Raw genomic sequence first — 19,481 nt, 5'->3', positions numbered from 1 at the left:
AGGGCGGCCCCGCGTTCGAATTCGTGCCGCGGCCCCCGCCAGCTATTGGCCCGTTCGAGAAAGGAGGGAGAGCCGCGATTGGCTCGGCGGCGGGGGCGGCGCGGTCTGATTGGGCAGAGCCGTGAAGGGGGCGGGGGTAGTTAAAGAGCCGCCCGGCGCCGCGGCCGCGGGCCGCTTTGAGCTGGGGCGAGCGGCAGCGGGCGCCCGGCAACCGCCCGCCAACGGCCGCGCTGAGGGGCGTTGGGGGGTACCCGGGGGGCGCTGACGCCCCGGAGTGCCCGCGGGGGGTATGTGAGAGGGGACGCGTTCGCCTTCAGCGCTGCCTTGGTGCTTTTTTTATTTACTTATTTTTTAATTGCCTTTTCCTTGCGCTTTTTTAGGCTTTCGGGAGCGGTGGTTTGGGTTGGTCTCGCACTGTCCTCACAGGGAATGCTGAGCGGGAGTGGGTCTGAAGTGGTATCGGGGTGTTAGTGCCTGCTGGGGAAGAGGAGGCTCAGAGGAGACCTTATTGCTCTCTACAACTGCCTGAAAGGAAGGTGTGGGGAGCTGGGGTCGGCCTCTTCTCGCAGGTAATTAGTGATAGGACTAGAGGGAATGGCCTCAAATTGTGCCAGGGGAGGTTTAGGTTGGAAATGAGGAGACATTTATTCTCAGAAAGAGCAGTCAGGCAATGGATTTGGTTGCACAGGGAAATGGTGGAGTCACCGTCCTTGGGGCTGTTTAGGGAGAGGTTGGACGTGGTGCTTAGGGACATGGTTTAGTGGGTGACATTGGTAGTAGGGTGATGGTTGGACCAGATGATCTTGGAGGTCTCTTCCAACCTTTATGATTCTATAAAAAAGTCAGTACCACCAAGCCCAATCTACCTGTCTTTAGTATTCCCTTGGCTCCTAACATTAAACCACCCCTCCTTAAAATTCTTAAGACAACCCTAAAAAAAAATCAGAATTCTGATTTCTTCATGCTCCCCCACCCCCTCTCTTTTCTAGGCACAGCTCATTGGTATGGGTGATACTAAAGAAGCTAAAATGCAGATCACGCCTGAAACTCCAGGACGAGCCGCGGTCCTGAATCCTTTTGAAAGTCCAAGCGATTATTATACTCTTCAGGAGCAGATTGTCTCCAGTCCTTCAGTCTTTAAGTCAACAAAATCTTCATCTGTAAGACCTAGTCTTTAGATAGACATATAGATGTTAAAAATAGCACTAATGTTCAGTAATGCTTGAGCACTGTATTACTTTATTTATAACAGTGTATTTTAGTGTACTTTAGTGTAGTACTAAGCCAAGAAATTTGGTGGCATTTCAGTGGTTCTTCTGGTGACTTCAGTATGCTTCTTAAAGTACTAGCATTGTTGCTCAGTCTTCCTACCTTATTGATAATAATGATTATTTTAAACTTTAAATATTTGGTGTGCCAATAGATTAGCGTATACCTGGTAAATACAAGAAAATTGAAAGAATAAGGAACAGTTTTTAAAAATAAGTATGGCAGTGGTGCTCTTGTCCCACATTAAATGGAACAAAACCAATTCCTACTTAAGTGCTAAGCAGTCTGTATGCAAGCAAAGCTTATTTTTACTTTTATTATGAGCTGTTTGCATGCATATCATGCATTGCACATGTATATGGAACACATTTTCCAGTTGTAAATTACATTCTGATTTTCAGTAGGAATTATCTCAGTGAGGTTTGCAGAGGGCTGTGCTGGTGAAGCTAAAAAGATACATTTGGTAGATCATTTGCTCAGTGTTTTGTACTTAGGTGTTAAATAAAGGAGGGAGGCTGCTTTATTCTTGAACTGGATTTTGTCGTGAACTATGCACAGCATTCCCCCAAAGTGTGACTTTGTGGTCTGCATATGGCGTTACCACTCCTAAGGGTCCTTGGAAAAGTGAAATAAAAGGAAGGTTGCTATATTATTTGGATATCTTGGATTAGATAAACCCATTAGATAATGTGTTTTCAGGGAACCACATTTTTCATTGTGGCAATCCAGAAGCAGTTTTATCCCATGTTCTAGATTGTTAGTAGATTTGTCCTCAGAAATTGAGGGAAAAAATGACAACTTGATTTGTATATGTTACCAATAGGCTTCCACTTCATATTATCTCACAAATCATTTTCATACCACTACCAAAATGAAAAAATCTGATTGAGGTGGGGTTTTGTTATGTTTTTTTTTGAAGCAGGTCATTTAAGTAGAAACTTTTTTGATTGGCTTTGACAAATTATCCGCAAGTTATGATTGTGTTGTTCCATAGATATTTGTCCTGTGGTTTTATGTTTATCATTTTTTACTAGCAAGCATTAAATTTCCATTTCTTTTTTTTAGACACCAGGAAAATTTAGATGGTCTATCGATCAGCTTGCTCTAATAAATCCTGTGGAAATTGACTCGGAAGATGTTCGACGCCAAGCAATGTATTTGAGTCATGCTAGGTAACTCACCATCTGTTTTTAGGCAGTTAACTTAGCTTGAATAGCAGAAACTGTTCGTTTGCTTTATTGATATTTCTCACAGCATTAAAGAACTTTTATTCAAATCTTTAAGCATAAGTTTTTGTGTCCCTGAAGCAGACATAATATTTAGATGAGGCTCCTCTGTGTTACTCTTTTTTAAAGTTGAGAACTGCAGTGCCTCTCTGCAGTTTGGAAGACAGCTAGGTACAGCGGTCAACAAAAGCAAGAAAGATAACTTGCCAATAACTACTATCTAGCTACTGTTCCTGCTTCTTGTCACAACACAATTTATCTTCTCAGAGTGTTCAGTATTGACACCTAGGAAGCATAGACTTCTTTGGTCTTTGGGACATGTGCAGAAGGATAAAGCTGGGAAAGCCCGTACTGGCAATCCAGTACTGTTTTTGAAAGGTACAGATTATAACTAATGTGAAGGAGGGAAGACTAAATTAAGGAGAAAACTGCTAGTTACTTGAAGTTATATGGGATCTTGGTCACAACATTTTCCTTTCTCTGAATGTTTTCATCGGGGAGGGGGAATATGAGCAAGTAAAACACTCTTGGTAGTCAGAGCTCAGGTTGAAGGATGGTATTTAACACTACTAGTGCAGTGATGTGTCAAAGGTAGTCAAGGGAAGTCCAAAAGGGTTGATTCCTGTAAATAGTCCCATGTGTTTCTCAGGTGTGAACTTGCACAAAGAATTGCACCTCGTGGCATGAAGCACCATAGTAATGGAATAGTAAAAGTCTTTCCAGTTTATTCCTGTAGGACTTTCAAGTCCTGCAAGTGAAATGAAGGAACAGATAGAGGGCTGTTCAGGGTGAGAGTCCTCTGGATGTTGTGAATTAGACTTTTTCTTATAGTCTGACTGTACTTCCATTGCTCGTTTTGGACAGGAAAGAGGCATCAGAAGGAATAGGATTTTCTGTTTATAGTAGAGATGTAGAAAGAATATAACTGTCCTTGGCTATATCCGTGGGTCATGTATATGGGTGAATGCATGGGGGGGAGAGAGAGAGAGGTATATATATATAAAACTTTGTGTGACAACTCATTTTAATTTATCTTGCATAAATACTGCTTTACAGAAACTAAGAAGTGTCATAAATGCAGCTCTTGACATTAAAAGTTTCTGATTTAAAAAAAAAAAAGACTTTTTGAAGCCCGTATGTAATCCTTAAAACCACAGAATGTTTTGGGTTGGAAAGGACCTTAAATCTCATCTGGTTCCAACCCCTGCTATGGGCAGGGACACCCCACCAGACCAGGTTGCTCAAAGCCCCGTCCAGCCTGGCCTTGAACACTTCCAGGGATGGGGGCATCCAAAACAATGTTACACAAACTATATGCTCTTTTAATAAAGCTTGTTAACAAGTCATTTTCTCAAGCAGTTGCAAAGAACCAGAAGTGTAAGGAATTTGGTGTGCATTTCAAACTGTTAATTCTCCAGTATGTAACAAAAACATTGGGTAGCACCAGTGTGAAAACCTATGAGCACTCTGCGTAGCCTGAGTGTGTATCATATGTAGACTTAGGTTTGTGCAGTATTACTGTTTTCATAAACTGGGCATCATCTATGTGCTGTATGTTTATTGCATTATCTATAAATCAATTAGGAGAACCTTTTCCTGGCAAACTGTTAAGGAAAAATAGAAGGCATGTCAGTAACTTTCATAGCTGTGTTTTTTTAATGTGGCACAGTCTTGTACAGGAACTTTCCTCTTTGTTTTTACTTTCTATTGGTAGAATCTATACTATCTTGCATGCTGTGTGTCATAGCTGGAAGCGCTCTGTTGCTTGAAGTTGTGTGCAAGACTGGCTTTTATTCCTGTTAAATACACATGCCATTTTCACTTTATTTTCGTGGAGTTAGGCACTAAAGAAAATCCATCCTATCTCCGCACTAGCCAGCGCTTTTAGTGGGAGCTGCTTTCCCCCAGTTTCACGGTTTGTCCTTTGGAATCTGGCTTGTAGAGATCCTTATTACTCATGATCCATTATGCATAACTAAACAGTGATTGTATGTTTACTCTTTTGGTACTGTACCAGAATTTTGTGCAAGTGTCTTCACAGAACAGTCATTTATAATGTCTTCAGCTACATCTGCTTAGATGATGCTAAAGACAGCATATCAAAGTATTGCAGAGCTCTTTAAAGTCTGATTCCCACCAAAGAAAGAGAGCAATGAGGGAAACTTTATGTATAGGTACACTTATATGTTTTTTTAGCAAATAATGTCTGTTATCTGACTGCTTTTTAATATTATGTACCCAGGGATACTAACTATGCATGAAAGTATTGTGATTAATCTAGGATGATGAACAGTCATTGTAATCTTTTTTGAACCTTATAAAATAGAAAGTAGTAATTGAGACTTGAATGTGATTGTTAGAGGAAATATAAATGGAGGACCTCACATATCATTTGAGGGCAGTTGAAATAATTGCAATTTTTAAAGACTATTTTTAAGTAGGCTTCTTGATTTATTTTTAATTGTTATTTTTTGCTAAAGGTGTGTTAAGGGAGTATATTAATTGGTTCAAATTGGAACATAATGTTTTATTCCTGAGCTGAAGAAATTATGTAAGACTAGCTATTTGAAAGGGAGAACCCTATGCTGGGAAAGTAGGCTGTGTCAGAAATTTGAGTGTGCAAATGTTCTATAAATATCTTCTGTTGCCCTCTTTTTTGTTAGTCTTTTTATTCTACTTGATTTTATAGTAAGCTTCTTTAAACCATTACCACGAGATTAGGCTTGGAAAGTTCAACATAACTAAATGGTTTATGTTGGAAAATCAACTATAATTGAGCTTTTGTTCAGATTTAAAAAAAAAAAAAATGCTTACTGATACAAAGAGTAAATAGAAGGTCAGCAAATCTGTACCTGTACATTTTACACATCTTTTTGAAATGAATTAAAGTAATTGAGATATGCTTGTCCATTTCTAAACTTGTAGTATGAGTTTATTGCTTGTAACAGTAAAAACATCTTAAGACTTAAAGTTTAGTATGATTTCATTTATCACATTTCTCTTAAAAATATGTTTAAAAAAAAGACTACATGGTTGGGCTTAATATTTTTTTTCCAGTTGTGATGGTTTTGGTAACTTAATTGTTTTTTGTTCCTTAGAATTGATAAGGAGACAGAAGACAGAAGGCAAAAAGCCATTGAGGAGGTAATCAAACTTTCTGTGCTTTAAAATGATAATTTAACTATATACCTTCCCTCTCCCCAAAAACCCCACACATCTTTATTATAGAATATCAAAATCCAGAAGCGTATTAGATTTTATTGAGTGGTAAGAAAATAATTTTTGCATCCTCATTTCTTGCAGATATAGTTAGAATCCACATGCCTTTTGCTTCCCATCTTCTTTCACACACTTGTGAGACAAAATAGATTTTTACCTTTCATGTGGTTTGGCTAAGAGGAATGTAGCTGTAAGGTAGTGCTTATAGTTTTACCTTGAGGCTAAAATAGCTTGTTGCTTTTTTTTTTCCCTTCAGTAACTGTAAGGTAGTTTACTGTTTCTTTTATTGCTTTTTTTTTATAAAAAGTATAGCAGAAGCTTTGAGATTTTTATTTTCTTTCTTCCAATGTCTACTTAGTTGGAAGTCAGACCTTCTTTTTACAGTGTAGCTTATAATTCTTTATTTTATTTTTTTTACTATCTGGTTGTCTAGTAGAGAAGGGAAAGTTAAGTGTTTCAAACTTTCACTACAAAAATCTTCAATGTTTTTTCAATTTCAACTAAGAAATACATACAGAGACTGCTCTGATAGACATATCTTCCATACTGTTATTGACCTTCTCATGTTTGTATAATGCTGTTACCAGTTTGTCCCTATAAGCAGAAAATGTTTTATGATTCTATAAAGGTGCTATGTAGTTGGCCTGTGGCAAAGATGCTCTGTTGCTTTTAATCTGCATATCCTTTTATTTCTTCCTTGTGAGGCCTAAGAACAGCATGAAATATCTCAGATGGGTAAAAATCACACCTGTAGTAGTTGCATGTTTCAAGTTGAGTTTTCTTGCTTCAGTTCCAGTCTTGCTTTTATTGTGAGAACAGAATTTGCCATGTGTTTCTTGACGCCATGTAATAGTGTTCATGTCCTTATCAGAGTATTTTTAGAGTATAACTGACAGCAGGTATAGTAAAGACTAAGTGCCAGTACTCATACATGTTTCACAGCTAGCCAGTTTAGACAAATGAACTAATATTACCAAAAAGCCTTGGTCATACACTTTTCTTATTGTTACTGCAGAGTTTCTTTGCTACTTTTGCAAAATATTTTAATTGTCAAAGTACAACGACTTAACAAAATGAAAATTTGAAACTAAGTATGTTAAACTACTCTGCAAGTATGGTAGTATGCAGTAAGTACTGTAGAGATGACTCAATTTTTTAAATGAATAGTTAATGTTAAATTAAGTGTCTACAGTTTTCATTGTGCAGACTTGAAAGATCTGAGCTGGAATGTGACATTCAGAACACGGGTTCTTTTCAAATCAAACTGTTCTTCATTAGTATCTTGGGGTCTGAAATAACAAAATATATAGGTATAATAACACTATCTTTTAGGTTTGGGGAAAGAAGAGTTAAAATTTTTAAAATACAAGTCCGTTAATAGTAAAAGGTATGCCTTAATTTTGTTCTTGGTCAGAGTACTAATCTAAATATAAGTTGGGAGTTCACAATTCTTCAAAAGGCTAAGATGTTTTTATTCTATGTTACTCTAGTTTTTCACAAAAAGACTCATAGTTCCTTCTCCTTGGACTGAACATGAAGGCAAGCAAGTTTCTCAGTTTAATTCAACTAAATGTAAGTAGCTTTTGTATGTCCGCCTAGATTTGTCTAGCAGTTGAAAACAATTATCCTTTGCTTTTTTCAACCCCAAATTTGAAGAACCACTGATAAAAGATGGCACAACTGATGGATTTCTAATAGTTCTCTACAAGTGCTTTCTTAGTTTAAAAAAAAAAAAAAATGTTAACCCAGAATCTTGTGTGTTTTTTTCTATTTTTTTCTTTTGGATCCTGTTCTTAAATCTTTTTCCTGTCATAACATTTCTTCAACCAGCTTAATTCATGCACATAACTTTGCTAAGCCAGTACTGATAATAGCCAAGTCTTCTGTTTCATTCGTCATCTTTCTCATATTCTGATTGCTTTCTTGTCAGTATAAATGTATGAGAACAGAGTTCTGTATTTTTCTAGCCTTATTTGGTATGTAAATGTCCTGTCCTCGGTGTCCTGCTATCTCACTATCACTGTATGTTGTGGGTTTTCTAAACTTATTTAATGTATGCCATTATTAGGTTTTATTATTAACATTGTTATAAGATTTTATACATAGTCAACAGAACACACAGTAAATGGCTTAAAAGCTGGACAAATGTTGGCTGTGAAGTACTGTGTGATCGGAAATTCTTAAATAAGTGTTTGGGGTCTTTGTTAGAGGATAAACTATTAAAATATCTCCTCAAGGAGATGCAAGGCGTGGATAGTGGGTATTGAATTGTCAATTTTAAAATAATCAATTCTTGAGCAAAGAACATAGGCCACAATCCTAGATCTGGGAAAGTGAGTGGTGAAACAAAGTGGTGTAATGCTGTATAGAAAGGATAGAGTGGTAGATTCTTTGTCTTCAAGTCTGGACTGCATGATTTTCTGCAAATGTGTTTTACTTGAACACAGCCTATTTGCCTAGCCATAATCCAGCTTTGTTTCTAATCTCTAATGCAGAGGAGGCTGCAGTGGGCAAAGATTTGGGCAAAGTTGATGCTATTTCACAAAGCTTTTTTGAATAGAAATGTTGTAATTCTTAATCGGCTATAATTGTAACTTTAGTATTCATTTCTAATCTCTCCAAAACTCTCCAAAAAAACAGCTACATACAATTTCTGTATCAAATATTCTAATTTACTGCTGTTAAGGTTCAAAACTATATGCAACACATACTTAAAGTTAAATTCTTATCTATTTCTCAGCCATAGATCTAAATAGCATTTCTCCAATTGGAAGACAGCTACCTTTGCAGCCTGGGAAAAGCAATGGTGAGTAAAAAGCAATGTCTGTGAAATTACAGGTTTTCTTTGAAGCACTCTAACCCATTTTTTAAAGGCTACTTAACTTCAAAGGGGAATGCTTTTTTTGGTTAATATTCCTGAAGAAATAACTGTTCTTGAACTGTGTGCTACTGCTTATCTTAATATCTGTTTCTTATAGTAATTTCATTCTATTATATTGGTTCATAGTCTTCAAAAAGTACAAAAAAAAAAAAACTGTGGAGTGTACTTTTTCCAAGTCTATATGTACTCTATTCTCTGAATTTACAAATAGTAAATAAAAGCTTCAGGTTTATGGGTAAATTACAGTTTCAAGAAACCTTTAATGTATTGGATCATTTTGGGTTACAAAATCTTGGTTATTCTCTCTGCCAAATAAATAATTTAAAAGATGTCTTAAGATGTCTGTTTCATTTTAGATACTTTTTTCTTCCAAGGTATTTTGATCTTTCTCCCATTTCCTTTTCAATCCTTCTTTTCATCAGAGGCCTATTTCCTCAGTTAGGAATGCCTCTCCAGAGGCCTCTGTACTACACCCCTCTATTTTATCTCTAGGCCTGATGAGTATGCTATGTATAGTGTTGCCAAATCAGAATCCTAGTCTTAATTAACACTTTTCCTTATTGCAACTGTAACCTTTAAATAGCTCAATTGCAATGCAATTTAAAAGTTAATTTTTGGTTCTGCAGTTATACTAAAAGGTCACTGTAAGCTAATTTTGTTGATTTTATTCATTACAGCTGCTTGTCAGACAGTACTGTCTTTACCAGTGGATTTTAATTTAGAGAAAATACTAGGTATGCTTTGTAATATCTAAATTTAATTATGGATGTCTAAATAGAAAACTTGTTTTTGTCTTGTTTTTGCTGTTTTTGTCTTATGAAATAATGAAAACCTAATGTATGAATGAGAGTTTTTAGTAAGTGGTCTTAAAAAATAGCCAGTTATTGTATGTTGCATGGTACAAACAACTTAAAGTTGATATGATTAGAGTGTAGACATAAGGATAAGAGATGGAGGATGATTGGAACTATATTAAAACACCAAATGCAAAAATGTTAATAAGCAGAAGACTTTTTTCCTCCTTCAAATACAGCAGTTAGTTAACTTTGACAGCGATTTGTGATTAGATAAGCTCTACAATAAGGCCTACAGCCCAATCTTTGCTTGAGTAAAACTATTCTGTAATTCTGTGCCTTTAATTTAAGTGAGGCTGTGGTGGTGACTAGCAGTTAAATGGTGCAAAAATGCCATGGTTGCTGAGGAGGAAGGGAGAATAGTAAAAAAAAAAAAAAAAAAAAAAAAAAAAAAAAACACCTAATTACTGTCTACTGTATCAAGCAAGGACTGCTTGGCTCTTCAGGCAAAAGGACTGGAAAGGCCTGTTCTCACAGTTTATGGTTGTGATTTATCAGCTTAGAGGTTTTTGGCTGCTTCCTCCTATCCCAATATTGAAGTTCACAACCCCGATTGTGCCAGTTAAATTATTTGTGAGATCGCGGTATAAACTTATTTAACTTGGTTATCAAAACTAAAACAGAACCATATGTAGTGCTTTAGTATTTGATCTTAACAAATGCTTCCATCAATGAGTAGTGCATGGATTCATGTGAACTTTCATCTCTTACAAGAAATAACCAATTAGAGCAAGATATTTGAATGAGTTTTTGTTAATATTGGTATGTGCTTCCACTGTAAACTACTAAACTGCTTTAACTTCAAGTTGAATCTGGTTTACCTTTGGATACATCACCATGACCATCAGAGCACATGAGACTTGAAAAAGGGTCTTGTCTTGCTTATAGAGTATAATAACCCCTTTTACCAATTTAAAATGTTAAGAGTAATACAATTTTGGAAAAAGGCTAGTAAGCAGATGCTAGCATCTCTCTCTGTTAAATAAATTGCAGACAAAAGTGTTAGAGGTTGATAGGCAGAAGCAGAACCTTAGTAGATGGAGTGTAATGATTGTTGTAATGATAACAAATGATCCCTTGGGATAGGTCCCTAAATTAGTTCAATTCCTTGCTGTAATGGTAAATTGGATTAAATGTTTTAATTTTGTTATATATGCCTCCATAGCGGAAGGTTTTTCTTGCATTCTTATTGGAAACAACTTCCTCCCCACGTTTCTAGGTGAATATTTTAGAACCGATGAGTTTGCAGATCAGTCTCAGGAAAATCTGAGCTCTTCATCACTCAGAAGAAAGCTGTTTTTAGAAGAAAATGGAAGTGTATCTGAGTGTTTGTCCCCTCCTCTGCATAATCCATGCAGTAGTCAGCCACTTGGAGTGCTTTGTTCAATAGATATATCTCCAGTCCGGTGCAGAAGCCCCTTGGAAACATCTAGCTCAGTAAGTAGCCTGTTGGGGGATGGATGGGATGTGACTTAGCTGGCACAAATTCTTTACAGCAGGCTGTACCAATTCTGTTTTCTAACAGACTTAAGATGAACAGCCGTGTTTTTCAGAAAGCTACATCTGCTTTATGGGAGAGCAGGTATTAGACCAAGGGTGTTTTTTTTAAATTCCATTTTCAGAGCAAATTTATATGAACAGAAATCTTGAAAGAACGTATAACTAATTTTTAATCATACATAAAATTGTCATGCTGCTATTCTCTATAGAAGGTATTGTGTTTTAATTTCCTTTTGCTATAAAAAAGAAGTAGGAATTGATATATCAAGGACTTCCCTGTAAATATGTTGGAAACTGGTTATTTGTAAAATGTGTACATATGAAAAAATGTTTAAATCGATGAAGTGCTATCTAAAATATTAGCTGATATAAGCCGATGATACAATTATATCCCTTATAGTTCATAAGCTCATTCGTGGTGGGAGAAATAACTTGTCATATAAACAGATCTTTGAACGCAGTGCTAGATAAGCTTTTTTCTTCTCCATTGACCAGCAAATTTCAGATGAATAGACAAATACTAGAAAATGGAACATAATGTCTGTTTCTTAAATTTAAGTGAGGGTGAATCTTATGCCCAGATAACTAGCTAAGCTGTTTTAGGTGGTATAGTGGTATGGCTCCATCTGTTTGGAGGCTGATGTGCATGGAAAAAAAAGTAATTCCAGCAAAAGTGTAGCTTAAAAAAAGTCCACACCATAGTAAAGCATTCCTATAACACAGTTATACTGCTAAAAATATTTTGTTGTGTTTTTTGCACCAGACTCTTAAGCAAGATCTATTGTATGTTTTTTTGAGGAAAATTACTTTGTCTGCTTGTGAGTTAAGTAATTCAGATATTGATTCTATTAAAATATAAATAGTAAGCAACTTTCATCTGTCATGGTGTTAGAAACTGAGGTGAAATACTTGACTATACAGCTTTGTTTAAGCTTCTCATAGTTCTTAAATGTAATGGGTGGTACATTCTCAGTTGGTATTAAGTGACAGAGTCCATTGCTCTCTTCTGTGCAGAGGCATAAAGTCGCAAGTGAAAAGTTGCAACAAAGCTAAACTAATGAAAGATTGTCTTCATATAAGACTAGATTTCCTCAGTACTGCCATATTAAGCTTGTAAATCAGAAAATTTCTTATGTGTGCATATTAATCGAAGTTTCCATTATGAAAATGTGTTCTTTTTTGTTATTGAAGGGTCAGTTTTCATCCAGTCCTATTCAGGGAGGAACAAGGGCGTACAGTCTGGGAAGCATAACCAGCCCCACATTTCCAGAGGGGTCTCCTGCACATGCTGGTTCTCCTGCTTTTTCACCAATTGCTTTTCATATAAGACATACACCGCTGTCAGGTATGGTTTCACTGTATGTGTATTACTCTTTCTTGATTTACAAATTTTGATTATAAAAGCAGCTGTGTTTTTACTGGAACTTGTTTCAGAGACAAGGCAGTAGGCTTGGCATGCCAGCAGTCTCCTTGTTTGGCACAGTCATTGGCTGTGAAGTATCTGAACATTGTGGAACAGGGAAGTGTATCTGCTTGCAAAGAATGGAGACCTAATGAACAAAATGTAAAGGATTAACCTAGTGTGTGGAGGGAGTTTAAAGCCATATGCCTGAACAAAGACAGGTCACAGTTTTGATTTGGTCAGACCTGAAGCATTTTAACTGGATAAAGAATATTTATCTTGAGCTTTCAAATCATGTTATGGTCAAGATGAGTTAAAATGAACTTGACTAGAGAAGAAATGACAACCATTTGTGTCCTTGCTATTAGTCTAGAAGATGTCAGTATTTTCATATTTCATCCATTGCCTGGAAAGACTTAAGCCATGTTTATGCATGATTTTGCTCTGAGCCTTACAGTGTTTCAGTACAGTTACATTAATGGATTGCATTGATGTTTCCCATGTTTGATTTTATTTATTGACAATTTTATTGCTACTCAAAATTTTTTACATGCCTATGGAATGTATGCATTTATATCTATTCTGAAAACAGACACAGAACCAGCCTGCACACGCTTTCCTGGGAACACTGGAACATTGCTGTTTGAAAATGCAAGGCCTCCTCAGCCTTAGACATAGTTTGCCTTGCAAAATGTGTAGTTGGAAAAAATTTGGTGGTAAAATTTGGATTAAAAGGTTGCCTTGACCATGTCAGGCTCTTTTAGTAGGCACTGGGGCAAGGAGGCAGTTCTCTGAGAAATTCTGTGTAGTTGGCTATAATTATTCCGAGTACTGCAAAGCTTTGAGGATGATAACTTTTAAGTCCATCTGATATCTAATGGAATAATTTTGTTTTTTGTGTTTTTTCCTGTGAACAGACCAAAGAAAACTTACATTTTGTTCTCCAGATATTTCTTCTGCATCCAATAGAATGACACCCCCGAGTACAAGAAGTCCTTACATAGATGGTTGTTCTCCAATTAAAAATTGTTCTCCTATGAGTCTTGGAGGATGTAGAGGAACTGCCCAGTATCAGACTTCTGTCATTAGAATACCATTTGCAGTTGAAAATCATGATGAGGATGAGGACAAAGAAAATGCTGCTCCTGCAGAAGTTCGGTTCCCAGAAATGGATAATGGGATAAACTTGTGTCAGCAAGATGGCGATGCTTTCGCACATGGTACACGTCTCGTTGTAACAACTGTGTCTATTGCACCAGATCACTCGGAAGCTTGTAATCAAAGGCTGTCATCATTTCAGGATACAGAAGGCTCAAAGGAGAATAATACTGTAGATATGGCTGATGCAGCTGAAGTGTCAGAGGAGAATACTTGGATGAAAGAAACAATTGGCAACAGCAATGCACCCATGACCAGCTTTATGACAGGGATCACTTTCAGTATTGAGAACTCCCGCATGTGCATGTCACCTCTCGCGGAAAGCAGTGCAAATCCTTGTGACAACAGCAGCATTCAGGTAAAAATAAAAACCTTTTGCTTTTCTATAAAATTGAACTAAATGAAGTGATGTTTAGCACATATGCCATGCTGGATGCATTTGCCTGTTTTTCCCTCACTGGATGCAGCATGCAGGTTGTACTGGGGCTTTTACCACACACCCACCCCAACTTCCTTTCTCCAGTGGAGCTTACATAACACTTAGCGATTTTTTTTTTTAATGTTACTACATACAGTAAACTTGATCCAAATGAATTCTGGCTAACCATTTTACAACTTGCTTTTGTTAGTAACCGATAGTTTGTTGCATTTGATTAACACAAATTAATCCAAGTCATATCAAGTATAAAAATCTGAGGGATTTATTGGTGATAAGTTGCAGTACAATTTAAAGTTCTTCCTCTTGATTTCAGGTGGACAGTGGTTATAATACACAGACATGTGGAAGCAGCATTATGGATGCTGTGGGGGCTGAAAACAGTTGCAGAGAAAATGATGTGAATACTAACACATTTCAGAATAAATCTCAGCTTCCTAAAACAAAGGTAGGAGTTAAATTACCATAAAAAATGAGTCTTCCCATCTAATTCATCTGTTTATTTTATTCAGTTTCGAGGGGTCTGAGAGAAAAGACTGTCAGGCGATTAAGTGCAAAACAGCATATTAATATAGCATCATTTCAAGTATGTTGAAAACAAGGACGAAATATAGGACAAACATTGTAAGCTGTCAATTAAATTAATGTATTCTATGATAAAGGAAAAGGTAGTTTAACGAGAAACTGAGGTATATGCACAAAGGATAGGTTGTGAGGCTGATCATGTCTTCTGAGGCATTATAGTCTGTCCTTTATTTTTTTGTTTTTTTTTTCTTTTATTGCTTAGTTTTTAAAAACTTGTGTGCCTGTGGAGAAGCACATTTTTGGAGGAAAATTGTCCACCACTTCATTTTATAAATTTGCTTCCAGTTTTCTTGACTGTATCTGTCGGGCTGACTTGGTGGGGGACTCATGGAGGGATGAGTCTTCTGATTATGAGCCCTGTAATGACCTACCTTAAAAAAGCCTACAGAAGACATCTAGCAAGGCTTGCAGGCTCTTAATCTTGTGACTGAAGGAATTCTTCCAGTGCAAGGGAAGCAGAGCTATAGTTTCTTTGCAGGAGAAAGCAAAGATATCTCCTCAGACTTAGTAATTATGATCTTATAAACTTAGTCATTTATTGTTGTCTTCTTAGCATGGTTTATAGTCTTTGAAGACAGTAGTGACCAGTAACTACAAAAAGACCTGAGCGCATTTAGCCCTGATTTCACTTCTGGATTTGACATGCTAATAGCTGCTTCTCTTCCATGGTAGAGAGTGGATTGATACTGTCTCACAGACCAATGACAAAAAATTTGGGCTCAGTTCAGATTAGGATAACTGCCGTTACAGGAAGAATTGATGAATCTTTTTTTCTCTAACTAATAATACTAATCAACTCTGAGGTCCTGTCAGAGTTATCCTAGTGGATATAGATTATATGTGTGACGGTATCCTTCAGAATCAGTTGGCTTCTATCGAATGTGTTCTAGAGAGTCAGCAATGTCATGCAGCTGGCTTTTCCCAATGCCAGTCTTGCAATGACTTGGTCCTGATTAAGCCCAACTCTATATTTTGGATTAGAATTTTTGTCGCTGGCATTATGTACTTAATTCAGCTCTTACAACAGAGAACCCCCAGAGAATGGAAAGCAAAAAGCATGGCTATTGCTGGCTGAAAGAATTGAGCCTGTCTCATTCAGAGCATGTGTGCTCTAAGAGATTCTTGTTGACAGCCTGTCTCAGCAATTGTCAAGAGAAAACATTTTCGTTGCTCTTTCATTTCAGAAGAGGAAAGATGGGAGGCTAAGGTACTAACTGTAACTTGGCATTTTCAGATAGTAAGTTTGGATCTTGTTTCTTTGGGGGGATTTTTTGTGAAAATGGTTTTAAAATAAACTTTTCCTTATAAACCTAGGAGTGTTTTTTAAGTCATAAGGACAGTCAGTTGCTGAGAGCAAAATCTCCAGAGAAGCAATCCTGTTTCCATAAAGCGAAAACACATAACACGGTATTTGGTCAAAATGCAAGTTGCAACATTTCTACCTGGAAACATAAAAATGAAAAACAAATTCAGGGATTTCACAAAAGTGGTATGTAATTTCCTGATGGGGAACTCCAACTGTGTTGTCTAATAAATGTCGATATGTATGATTTCAATGTATAGGGAAATGGGAAAGGGGGGTAGGGTCAGACTAACTCAAGTGATGAAACTCAGCTGACTTTCATTAGGAATATCTGTATGTTTCATAGTAGATCAGACTGTTAAAAATGAATGCGTTGATTTTAATACCAGGCTAGTCCTTCACAAGTTTTGCTTTGTTTTGCATGAAAACACCATTCCAGTTGTAGAAATAACTTTTCCACAGTTAAATTTTTTAATTCTCTTATTACTAAGATGAGCTTTATGTCAAAAGAAGCCTTTCATCAACTCTTTGAGCAGTTTTTGTCTTGGTTTCACAGAAATCAAGGAAAAGGATAGGAGATAAATTTCTTTATAGGAGAATAGAATTTCTCCCTTTTAAACAAGCAGCTCTTACTCTTTACTCTGAGAAGTGTGCATCCATCAGTTTACCATTACCATGTACTTAACTAAGATATCCTGTTTTGGTTACCTCAAAGTTAAATGATAGTGTTGTTACTTTAGTAAATGCATTACTGCTGATCTTGAAGATGATCACCAGACTTCACTAATGTCTAGTAAGAACACCTGTCCAAATCCATGCTCCAGTATCCTTTCCAAGGAAGTAGGTGCAATGATATTCACTGGTCTTAGTATGTCAGTAAGGGAACAGTGCAGCCTTTGTTATTATGGAAGTAAATAATTACATTTCTACTTCCCTCTTATGTTTCAGTCCTAATCCTATTATGTCTGCTACAGGAATTACCAACAAATTTAGATAAGTATCTAGGAATACAATTCTTGCATGCCAGTTTTTGCAAAAAGCATTCGTTTAAGAAAACTCAAAATACTTTTGCGAAAATCCTCAATGAACAAAAGTAGCGGAATGAGGAGGGTCTGGAAGCCCAGAACTCCCTTTACGTAATCAAATGAGATTTGGTTAAATTTGATTGGATTTGTTTAAAAGGTTCATTTGGAGTTAATGTGCTTGTGTGTGTGTTTAGAAACAAAAGTATTGCATTTTTGTATCCCTAATAAGTAAGAGGGAAGGGAAGAGATAAGGGGAAAATTGGAATTTGGGGGCTCTGTGTTTGTAGAGCTCTGAAGCTTTATATTTTTGTGGATTACTCAAAACATCCATTTTAGTAGTTGCTCCAGTTGAAGTAGTCTTTCTCTCTTTTTATAGCAACGATATCCAGTCCCAGGATGCTGGATGGAAATTCTGCTTCCTATTCTGTTCAACAATCCACAGAAAGGCCAACATCACAGTGACAGATGCATAGCCATCGGCGTATTAAGCTTGAAACAGTTGGTCCAGCCTGAATTTGAGGGAAACTGACAACGTTTTTAAAAATTTCGGAAGTATGAATAGCATTGCATAGCATTAAAAAGCAATGTGTTAGAACTGGGACTTCTGTGTAGGCATTGTATGAATGGAACAGTTCTTGAAAAAATGTCATCGGTAACTTACCACTGAAGGCTTTCTGAAAAATATCCTTAAAGAAAAAGGGAAACTTCTTTGCTATCAATAAAACGTGGTTTTAGTCTTCACATTTCAAAAAATAAAAATTAAATAAAAATCACTTAAGGTTTCTCACCAGCAAACATGATGTATGTTATTCTTCAGTAACAATTTTATCAGTATTTCTGTAATGTTTATCTGATGATAATTGAACCTAATGTCCTGAGAGATCTATTTGATAAACTTGAAATCGTGCCTTGCTAAAAGGTGGAAATACACTGAATTGATAAATCTTAGAGGATTAGTTTTTTTAAAAAAGTGAAGAATTAATTTACATTTCTGTCAAATTAGTATATTTAATTGGGCATTCAAAATATTCTCAGCCTTAGCTGATAAGATTTGTAGCTCAAAGGCAAAACAGCTTATTGTCAAACTTAAGCATATTTATTACTTTGTGTCTTTTGTTTCTCATTATTTTCTTTAACAATCAGTTGAATGGGTTACCTTTAGGTTACTTTTAGATTTCTGGAATGTGCAAAGGAACAAATAACAGTATACAGCAGTGTAGAGAGGGGGAAGATGAGAAGCAGGGTACTCCAAATTATGATCCGTTTCTGAACTGCTCTGTATGATAGGTATGATTAAGACTTGGTTTTACTTTTTAAATGAAAAATGTTGATTCTTTATAGTGATCTGTTCTGTGATCACAGGCTTTTAAAGTAGCAGGTTTAAAAAAAAAAAAGGAAAAGCAATCACTAAAATGTTTGATTGCGCCCTCTATAAGTATTTCCTCAAAGATAAGGGAAAGGTAACACCAAAAATGGTGTTACATGTGTGTGAAGTAATTAAGGACACCTTCTCCCCAAATTGCATTTTCTATCCTGTTTTAAGTCTTCAGTTAGATTGGAATTATTTATTTTATGAGAACTTGCATATTTTTGTTTGTATAATTGTGTTGTAGAAACCTACTGTACCAAATTATCATGGAAGTCATTTGATCATTGTTTCTCTAGTTGTACTTAATGCATTGGTTGGCACATGTTGCACAAAATGGTCATTGTTTACATTAAATTAATTTCAGTAGTTTTTAACAAGAGTCTTATAACATGGATAATTGTAAATGGAGGAGCGAAGCAGAATAAAGACCTCTCTTTCATACCTTAGATTGTTTAGTGTTTTGCTGCAGTTTGCAGTATCCGCCACTTTAGTGGTGCCTGTGTGTATTGTTTGGGTGGGGAGCACTGGGGAACTGTGGGAAGAGGTGAAGAGCGGCGGTTGACAAGCTGCTATGCTTTTATAGCAGCTTGCTATACATAAAAGTCTGGGACCAGTTATAGATCTGGTACTATGTCTATTTCTTGAAACTAGACTTCATTTGTAAAGTTTCCAAGCAAGCGTTTTAGACCAGTGGTAATGGGATTCAAACATCTCAACCAATGCAATGTTTTTTTCTATTGCAATCAGTTAATCATGTTAATTGGATCCTTTTGAAGTCTATAAAATCTGATCAAATCCTTTGTAATGAGTGTTCACAGAGCTGAGTAACTAGTCTCAAATGACCGCTATATTTGACCCACTGATTAAGAAAACCAGTGAGGAGTGAGTGACTGTAGCAGTTCATGGGCTGTGAATCTTAAGATCTTAGAGAAAATCTGTAGAAATCTGTAGTAGGAGGGATTGCAGTTTCTGGACTCTGGGAGGTGGGAAGTGGCATTGGCAGAACAAGTCTGTGTGCTGAGGCTAGAATGAAAGCTACTGCACTCCCAGGCACTTTGGAGGATAGCTCAACTGCAATGAACTCACAGAATTCAATAGCTACCACCCTGAAAGCTTGGTATCCCTAGTTGCTGTGGTCAGAGTTTACCACTGAGTCTGAGAGCACACTTGAAATTACTTTTGTTCACCCCTGACAGCACATAAAACAGCTACATAGCCAAGTGATCTAATGTGACCTACTTAAAAAATGCATGG

At 36.6% G+C, this 19,481-nt stretch overlaps 1 protein-coding gene across 4 annotated transcripts; it reads left to right on the top strand.

The window, feature by feature from the left end:
* Nucleotides 1-123: 123 nt before the first annotated feature.
* Nucleotides 124-18,670, top strand: BORA (BORA aurora kinase A activator). 4 transcript variants are annotated; one of them, XM_040540513.1, is made up of 13 exons: nucleotides 124-327; nucleotides 990-1,160; nucleotides 2,335-2,441; nucleotides 5,594-5,639; nucleotides 7,205-7,286; nucleotides 8,455-8,520; nucleotides 9,273-9,329; nucleotides 10,669-10,886; nucleotides 12,141-12,294; nucleotides 13,269-13,867; nucleotides 14,262-14,393; nucleotides 15,845-16,019; nucleotides 17,235-18,670. In XM_040540513.1, the coding sequence occupies exons 2-13, from the start codon at nucleotides 1,005-1,007 to the stop codon at nucleotides 17,318-17,320; spliced, it is 1,878 nt and encodes a 625-aa protein (XP_040396447.1). In that variant the 5' UTR covers nucleotides 124-327; nucleotides 990-1,004; the 3' UTR covers nucleotides 17,321-18,670. The 4 variants fall into 4 exon arrangements, with proteins under 4 accessions (XP_040396447.1, XP_040396439.1, XP_040396465.1 ...); XM_040540505.1 differs by having other exon boundaries at nucleotides 161-287; XM_040540531.1 differs by lacking the exon at nucleotides 15,845-16,019 and having other exon boundaries at nucleotides 161-287.
* Nucleotides 18,671-19,481: the final 811 nt, after the last annotated feature.

This window comes from Cygnus olor, chromosome 1 (assembly GCF_009769625.2).
Source record: "Cygnus olor isolate bCygOlo1 chromosome 1, bCygOlo1.pri.v2, whole genome shotgun sequence".
NCBI classification, from domain to species: Eukaryota; Metazoa; Chordata; class Aves; order Anseriformes; family Anatidae; genus Cygnus; species Cygnus olor.
Note: the sequence above shows the minus strand (reverse complement) of the source record. Positions and strands in the feature narration are given on the sequence as shown.